Raw genomic sequence first — 10,000 nt, forward strand, 5'->3', positions numbered from 1 at the left:
AGTGGGTAATATTTTTCACAGTGGGTGAGAAATAACGTAGTTTCTATGTTACAGTGGCTTAGTGAGTGTTCCTCCCGGCTTTTCTTTAAGTGGCTTTTCTACGAAAGCCTCTGGAGATGGCACGCGTAGGAGTAGATGCTGTAGACGTAGATATACGGGAGGGTGAAGCTGGAGGTAGAGCGGTAGCTGCTCTACGAGACGCGGTAGATGCGACGCTACTGGTAGAAGACGCACGGGAAGTAGATGAAGGTGATCTACTCGCTCTGAACGACTTGGGAGAGGCAGTAGAAGTAGATGCCGCCCTGGAAGCAGTAGCAGAAGCAGAAGCAGCAGTAGCAGTAGCAGCAGCAGCAGCAGCAGCAGCAGCAGCAGCAGCAGCAGCAGCAGGAACGTGCCCAGAGTAAGGAACCTCTCCAGCAAAGACATCTGTGGCAGATGTCTCCATGGCAAGTGCCCTGGGTATGCCTTGGGCATCCCTGCCACGAGATGCAGCCTCCTTAGCAACACTAGAAAGGGTAGATGACATAGAAGGCCCCCGAGGGCGAGCAGAAGAGCCAGAATCTCTAATCCCACCCTTAAGGCCGCCCACGGCGCCCACGCTGGGCGGGAGGAGGCGTGGGTGTGGGTGCGGGTGGGCGGCTACTCATGGCTGGCTGAGAGTAGGTGGTGTGGGTGGGGTGTGGGAGGGGTCGTGGGTATCCCTGCGGGTATAGAGCACAGTATCCATCATACCCAGGCTCTGCACGATAGTCTCATCTCTGGATACCCAGCTGGCTAGTTCCTCAATAGTAATAGTCCCGTCGTGGTTGGTGTCTATCAGCTGTCAAGACAGAGAGAATCTATTATCTTCTAACAGCTGTTAATAGATATTATCTACTACCTTCTATCAGCTATAAACAGAGTCTAAACTGTTCTATCTGCTGTGGTTAGAAAGTCTATCATGTTCCATCAGATGGTGATAGATGTCTATCACCATTGGATAGAGAGAAGAATCTATTACGTTCTATCTATCTACTGTTAAGCATAGAGTCTATTGTGTATTTTAATCTTGGAGGATATAGAGAATCTATTATGTCGTATCTATTGACCATGGGAGATAGATATAGTCTATTACTTCGTGTCTATTGGCAGTGGAAGGATAGATAATTGATAGATAGGAGAAATAATCATTTATATGAAAATAATAATTTACTGTAACTACTAACGTAATTATTAATTATTATACTGAAACTTGCTAAAGTAATTAATTATTAATGTAATTATTAAAACACACACACCAACAGACACACACACACACACACACACACACACACACACACACATACACATACACACACACACACACACACACACACACACACACACACACACACACACACACACACACACACACACACATACACATACACACACACACACACACATACACATACACACACACACACACACACACACACATACACATACACATACACACACACACATACACACACACACACATCTCACATGGAAGATCTTATCAACATGGTCCTTGGCAGAGTGGTCCTCGACCAGAGGCTCGGTGGCTCGACCCATCATTTGGTATATGGCAGTCACAACATCAACCATCTCAGACTTGGTGATGAGACCGTCGTTATTAACGTCATACAGACCGAAGATCCACTGTAGCTTCTCTTGTGTGGAACCTCGGGACACAGTTGACAGAGCTCCCAGGAAGTCCTGTGGAAATTGACGGAATCAGTCGAACACAGAAAGAATTTCATTCGGCTAATGGTACTTTTAAGCTCCTTTTCTTCAAGGGGGATTGAAGTGTGTTATTGTGGGAAGTTAATTATATTTGAGTAGTTGAATTACGTAATTGTGTTAAATGTATTTTTATTATGAAGTCAAATTATGTTTATATCTCTTGCCCACTAACACAACAACCTAAATACACCCTATATGTATAAATATATATATATATATATATATATATATATATATATATATATATATATATATATATATATATATATATATATATATATATATATATATATATATATGTATATACATATATATATATATATATATATATATATATATATATATATATATATATATATATATATATATATATATATGTATAAATATATATATATATATATATATATCACCTCTATAATTGGATTGGGGAGCCTCATCCTCAGAGAAGACAATAAACGTACCTCAGGGAAAGCTCAAGGTTCTCCCCCGGAGCTGTTTGAATATTTTCTTCTCCTACCATCCCCTATATTTTATATTCTATGGGAAAATTTATTAATAGACAGAATACATTTACAGGAAACACAAACATGAATACAATGGTACAGTATATCAAAGATTATGAATCTTCTCCAGTTCCTCCGAGGTTGAAAGATACTGACTATTGCTACATTGTGTCATGTGACGTCAACCTTTAACTATTACCCTGATTCTAAACATCTTAAACCCATCTATTTCATGCCTTGTTTATAATTATTAACTAGTTATCACTTACTGGATGATATTTAGATCAAGAACGCAATCGTTTGACTGATAAGAAAAATCTAGTTTAGAGAGATTCCTGTTTGACTTTCCTGTCTCTCCATCTATTCTGTTTTTGGAAGACTTTTAAAGTACAGAAGTAATGGATCACTGTCACCAACACTGACGAAGAACAGATTACCATCACTGGGTGTTACCCTGGAACACCTGAACAAGAAGAACAACTAAGGGTGAGAACATCGAGTCTGGCAGACACCATACAGGAAGATACCCAGGGAGGTGAACTGCCAGAGTGCTTGCTATAACTTCAGCAAGCAGATCTAAATCCTCCCTTGAAGTAGCTATACACAAACACACACACACACACACACACACACACACACACACACACACACACACACACACACACACACAACTCCCAACTCTTTTCAGATGATACATGGAACCCAGACTCACCTGTCGATACCCAGGGTCTGGATAGTACATCAGACCGTCGTACAAAGCCCAGCAGCACCAGCAGACACTTTCAGATTTCTGGCAGAGAGCTGAGAGCTCACGGAGACCAGAAATCACAGACGGCATCAGAAATTCAAGTGGCACTCTGACGACAACAGCGAAGGAGAAAGATTGGTTCTGGAGAGAGCTTTCATTGAAATGGAGCCTTACTTGGTCAAGAGACGTAGTGTTTCACTCTGTGTAGAGCTTTATCAAGTCATGTTTCACTCTGTGTAGAGCTGTATCAAGTCATGTTTCACTCTGTGTAGAGCTTTATCAAGTCATGTTTCACTCTGTGCAGAGCTTTATCAAGTCATGTTTCACTCTGTGTAGAGCTTTATCAAGTCATGTTTCACTCTGTGCAGAGCTTTATCAAGTCATGTTTCACTCTGTGCAGAGCTTTATCAAGTCATGTTTCACTCTGTGTAGAGCTTTATCAAGTCATGTTTCACTCTGTGCAGAGCTTTATCAAGTCATGTTTCACTCTGTGCAGAGCTTTATCAAGTCATGTTTCACTCTGCGTAGAGCTTTATCAAGTCATGTTTGACTCTCTAAAGAGCTCTATCAAGTTACATTTAGCTCTATAAACATCTTTTTCAAGCCGTGATAAAGCTCTACTCAGAAAGCAATTTGGTCACAGAGAAAGCTCCTTCAACACCTTTTTTTTTTCTTCACATTAAATTTTGTGATTAATATCAAGACTTGTGTAGAAATCTCACTGTGACCCCGTCACTGTGACCCCGTCACTGTGACCCCGTCACTGTGACCCCGTAACTGTGACCCCGTAACTGTGGCCCCGTCACTGTGACCCCGTAACTGTGACCCCGTAACTGTGACCCCGTAACTGTGACCCCGTCACTGTGACCCCGTCATTGTGACCCCGTAACTGTGACCCCGTAACTGTGGCCCCGTCACTGTGACCCCGTCACTGTGACTCCTTCACTGTGTCACTATCGTGAGTGGTACTACTCGTAGTGTACTGCCTACATTGTGTACTGTGTCCGCAACACCACCTCCACCAACACAGACTCCACCAGCACCACCTCCACCAACACCACCTCCACCAGCACCACCTCCACCAACACCACCTCCACCAACACCACCTCCACCAACACCACCTCCACCAACACCACCTCCACCAACACCACCTCCACCAACACCACCTCCACCAACACCACCTCCACCAGCACCACCTCCACCAACACCACCTCCACCAACACCACCTCCACCAACACCACCTCCACCAACACCACCTCCACCAACACAGACTCCACCAACACCACCTCCACCAACACCACCTCCACCAACACAGACTCCACCAACACCACCTCCACCAACACCACCTCCACCAACACAGACTCCACCAACACCACCTCCACCAACACCACCTCCACCAACACCACCTCCACCAACACAGACTCCACCAGCACCACCTCCACCAACACCACCTCCACCAACACAGACTCCACCAACACCACCTCCACCAACACCACCTCCACCAACACAGACTCCACCAACACCACCTCCACCAACACCACCTCCACCAACACAGACTCCACCAACACCACCTCCACCAACACCACCTCCACCAACACCACCTCCACCAACACCACCTCCACCAACACCACCTCCACCAACACCACCTCCACCAACACAGCCTCCACCAACACAGCCTCCACCAACACCACATCCACCAACACCACCTCAACGAACACCACCTCCACCAACACCACCTCCACCAACACCACCTCCACCAACACCACTTCCACCAACACCACCTCCACCAACACCACCTCCACCAACACCACATCCACCAACACCACCATCCACCAACACCACCTCCACCAACACCACCTCCACCAACACCACCTCCACCAACACAGCCTCCACCAACACAGCCTCCACCAACACCACATCCACCAACACCACCTCAACGAACACCACCTCCACCAACACCACCTCCACCAACACCACCTCCACCAACACCACTTCCACCAACACCACCTCCACCAACACCACCTCCACCAACACCCCCTCCACCAACACAGCCTCCACCAACACAGCCTCCACCAACACCACATCCACCAACACCACCTCAACGAACACCACCTCCACCAACACCACCTCCACCAACACCACCTCCACCAACACCACTTCCACCAACACCACCTCTCCACCAACACCACCTCCACCAACACCACATCCACCAACACCACCATCCACCAACACCACCTCCACCAACACCACATCCACCAACACCACCATCCACCAACACCACCTCCACCAACACCACATCCACCAACACCACCATCCACCAACACCACATCCACCAACACCACCTCCACCAACACCACCTCCAACACCACCTCCACCAACACCACCTCCACCAACACCACCTCCACCAACACCACCTCCACCAACACCACCTCCAACACCACCTCCACCAACACCACCATCCACCAACACCACATCCACTAACACCACCACCCACCAACACCACCATCCACCAACACCACCATCCACCAACACCACCTCCACCAACACCACATCCACCAACACCACCTCCACCAACACCACCTCCACCAACACCACTGTAAAACTTCCTTTCTGGGCACTCACTATCTCTCCTGGACGTCACTTCCTAGTGAGAAATAATATCTCTCATGGGTGGTCACTATCTCTTATGCAGATCTATCCCAATTAACATATTTATTCAACAAATTATTCCCAACAGCAAAGCGAAGGCAGTTTTTTTCACTCCACTGAATAAAAATTTCACGACCTTACACACACACACACACACACACACACACACACACACACACACACACACACACACACACACACACACACACACACACACACACACACACACACACACACACACACACACATACACACTCACGATACTGTACCTCGAAGCTGATTTGACCATGATTATTCTGCTTGAAGGTATTAAAGACATAGTGAGCGTATTGCTTGGCATCTGCAAAGAGAAAATACATGTCAGTATCTACTGAGAGAGAGAGAGAGAGAGAGTCTTTAACACAGGAGGGATGTGGTTGACCTTACTGTTATGTTCAAGGCTAATATTGTCAAAGTACCACACTAGGAACCACTCTGAGTACAGCGTGAAGCAAGCTTCTATACCACAAGACGGGCAGCCAGCAGCATCTTCACTCTGGTTGTACTCTTCTCCAGAACATCACTCCATCTGAGATCATACATACCCAGGATGACTCGAGTATGGAACACATTCGTACAGCATAATGATGTCAACGAGATAAAGTCAGTTGATCAACTGAAAATGCTGGCCCACAGATGGCTCCAACTTCATCCTGTTCCCTACTTGTATGTCTCATGACAATAAAAATGCTTTCAAATGAGCTGATGTAGGTAACAGCTCTTAGCTTGCCAATAAAGTTAGGAATCCTTAACCTGTAAATAACTTGTTAATAAAGTTAGGAATCCTTAACCTAACCTTGTTAAATCCTGTGTAAAGTAAGAGAGTGAGAGTGAGAGAGAGAGAGAGAGAGAGAGAGAGAGAGAGAGAGACAGAGAGAGAGAGAGAGAGAGAGACAGAGACAGAGAGTAAATGAGTTAGTGAGTGAGAGAGAGTGGAGGAGTATAAAGGGATTTTGCTATACAAAATATTTGTGAAACAGATATAGTTAATGGAAATAGTAATACTTTTGCCTACCCCATTATTATTATTATTGTTATTATTATTATTATTATTATTATTATTATTATTATTATTATTATATGGGGAACACTAAATCCCTACCAGTCATAGGGCACTTGGGGGATGGAAGGTAATCTGGTCTGATTCGAGGAAAGAGTAGCACGAATCTAACTCATGGGAACAAGAGCCCTTGACGAGTATCAAGGCGTATTCTTGCCTTTAGTGGTATGCACTCGTGAACTCTGGAGCACCTTGCATGTTTCACTCTGAGTAGAACTTTGTCAAGTTAAGTTTAACACTGTGTAGAGATTTATCAAGTCATGTTTCACTCTGTGTAGAGATTTAACAAGAAATGTTTCACTCTGCGTAGAGCTTTGTCAAGTCATGTTTCACTCTGTGTAGAGCTTCATGTCATTTTTCGCTCTGTGTAGGGCTCCGTGACTGGCAGAATCATACGTCTTTCAGAAATGAATATTTGGCAGCGATTTTTAATGCTGGCAACAGTGCACACCTGACAGAAACCATACGTCTGGCAGTAGTGAATGTCTGGCAGCGCTGCACGCCTGGCAGAAAACATTCATCTGGCAGCTATGAATGTCTGGCAGCTCTGTTAAGTCTCGCATAGTCGTACATTTGGCAGAGAGGTGGACGTCGAAGTCTGTGTCGTTAACGCAATGGCAGGTCGCCTTTAGTCCTTACAGATGAGACGCAGTTTTTGTGAGAATTCTGTAAATACGAAATAGCGTTCATCGTTAATCTATACAAAAGGTTTTTGCCACGATACGCTCTCTCGCACACACACACACACATACACACTCACACACACACACACACACACACACACACACACACACACACACACACACACACACACACACACACACACACACACACACACACACACACACATACACAGGGAAGTAGAGAAGGGAGAGAGAGTCAAACAGACAGATATATCGTAATAACGTACATTACTGTAAAAATCATTAAAACGACTCGGAAATATAATAGTTTGCTCACCTCCTTGAGGGAAGAACTGGTCAAAGATGCTCTTGAAGCCTTCCTCGTCCACTAAACCCGTAGGGCACTCCTGTGGGAAGTCAAGAAACATATATATATATGGATTACAGAAACGTAATGAACACTTGTCAATGCTCAGTAATAACCCACATGAAGACAGAAACTCAGGAGATTGATTGATCTGTATATCTGAACCTCCTTCTGGGATCCTCTTCAGCAGATACCCAAGTATAAGGCGAACGTGAATTTATAGGTAAAGTTGCACTTCTTGCTTGACACTGTCCTCTCATGTCCTCGCATGGGAGGACAGTATCAGGCGAGTGCGTGGGAGGACAGTGTTAAATGAGTGAGTTGGAGAACAGGTCAAGAAGGTAGTGTGAGAGAAGACAGGTCCTGAAGTTAAGCTTAAGGTTTGTACTGCGTAATTTTTGACGTTGTGCTGGCATTGTGCTAGGTTGGGCGCTGCTATGTTTCTTGAGGGTGAATTATGAAATGACGTCTGTCCTTGTGAGATGTTTAAACTGGGAGTGGTAGCTGTGAAGACAGATTCTATGATCTTATGTTCGTAGCTGCAGAGTGATTTGTGTTTGATGGTGGGAGCTTCCCTATGTATGCTTGGTTGCAGGCTTTACATGGTATCTGATTGACTCCTGGTGTGTCTTGCGTAGCTGAATGCTTGTTAGAACACACGAATGGAGGAGCACTGCAGCAGGCCTACTGGCCCAAATTAGACATGACCTTCTCTAAATCAATCATCCCCGCCCACCCACTTGTCCAACTTTTTCCCAAAGCTTCCCAAGAATTGGAAAAGAGATTTCCCAGTTTGGGAAATCTCTTTTACAATTCTGATAGTCACTGTTGAGACGACTGAATGTGGTGAATGTGGTAGAAATTGTATCTGAGGTGGTCAGTCCCTCAGCCTGGCTGAGGGACTGACCACCTCAGAACTACGTCTCCAAGGGTGATGGACTGATTACATCGTCTTAATCAAATCTCTACTGCTTCTACTTACTGTTCTGTACTCGACTGAAGAAGCCTACTGTGTAGGCGAAACGTTTCGGAATAAAGATACCTAACTGTTGCACATATAGGCAAATCAAAAGAGGAGAGGGGCAATTAAGAAATCGATATATTCAGTTAAAGAGAGAAATAAAAAAGGGAATTAGAAAAGCAAAAAGAGATTATGAGGTTAAAGTTGCAAGAGAATCGAAGACTAACCCAAAAGGATTCTTTCAGGTATACAGAAGTAAGATCAGGGACAAGATAGGCCCACTCAAAAGTTCCTCGGGTCAGCTCACTGACAGTGATAAGGAAATGTGTAGAATTTTTAACACATGCTTCCTCTCAGTTTTTACACAGGAGGATACCAGCGATATTCCAGTAATGATAAATTATGTAGAACAGGACGATAATAAACTGCACGATTAGGGTCACAAGTGACATGGTCCTTAGGCAAATAGATAAATTAAAACCTAACAAATCCCCAGGCCCTGATGAACTGTATGCAAGGGTTCTAAAGGAATGTAAAGACCTTTGGCTAATCTTTTCAACATATCACTACAAACTGGCATGGTGCCAGATAAGTGGAAAATGGCAAATGTGATACCTATTTTTAAAGCAGGTGACAGGTCCTTAGCTTCAAACTATAGACCAATAAGCCTAACCTCCATAGTGGGAAAATTTATGGAATCAATAATTGCCGAGGCAGTTCGTAGCCACCTTGAAAAGCATAAATTAATCAACGAATCTCAGCATGGTTTTACAAAGGGACGTTCCTGCCTTACGAATTTATTAACTTTTTTCACTAAGGTATTTGAGGAGGTAGATCATGGTAATGAATATGATATTGTGTATATGGACTTCAGTAAGGCTTTTGACAGGGTCCCACATCAGAGACTATTAAGGAAAATTAAGGCACATGGAATAGGAGGAGAAATTTTTTCCTGGATAGAGGCATGGTTGACAAATAGGCAGCAGAGAGTTTGCATAAATGGGGAGAAATCAGAGTGGGGAAGCGTCACGAGCGGTGTTCCACAGGGGTCAGTGTTGGGCCCCCTGCTGTTCACAATATACATAAACGACATAGATGAGGGCATAAAGAGCGACATCGGCAAGTTTGCCGATGACACCAAAATAGGCCGTCGAATTCATTCTGACGAGGACATTAGAGCACTCCAGGAAGATTTGAATAGACTGATGCAGTGGTCGGAGAAGTGGCAGATGCAGTTTATTATAGACAAATGCAAAGTTCTAAATGTTGGACAGGACAATAACCATGCCACATATAAACTAAAT

General features: G+C 44.5%; 1 protein-coding gene across 1 annotated transcript in view; it reads right to left on the minus strand.

Annotated features, from left to right (window-relative positions):
* Nucleotides 1-10,000, minus strand: part of LOC128687127 (uncharacterized) — a 289,578-nt gene that overhangs the window by 78 nt on the left and 279,500 nt on the right. The window contains exons 3-6 of the mRNA XM_070098340.1: nucleotides 7,706-7,775; nucleotides 5,916-5,986; nucleotides 1,507-1,719; nucleotides 1-820 (exon numbers count right to left, since the gene is read on the minus strand). The exon at nucleotides 1-820 is cut by the window's left edge and continues 78 nt beyond it. Of these exons, the coding sequence (XP_069954441.1) occupies nucleotides 644-820; nucleotides 1,507-1,719; nucleotides 5,916-5,986; nucleotides 7,706-7,775 (531 nt within the window). The 3' untranslated portion in view covers nucleotides 1-643. The remainder of the gene's footprint in view (nucleotides 821-1,506; nucleotides 1,720-5,915; nucleotides 5,987-7,705; nucleotides 7,776-10,000) is intronic.

Source organism: Cherax quadricarinatus, chromosome 62, assembly GCF_038502225.1.
Source record: "Cherax quadricarinatus isolate ZL_2023a chromosome 62, ASM3850222v1, whole genome shotgun sequence".
In the NCBI taxonomy this organism is placed as follows: domain Eukaryota; kingdom Metazoa; phylum Arthropoda; class Malacostraca; order Decapoda; family Parastacidae; genus Cherax; species Cherax quadricarinatus.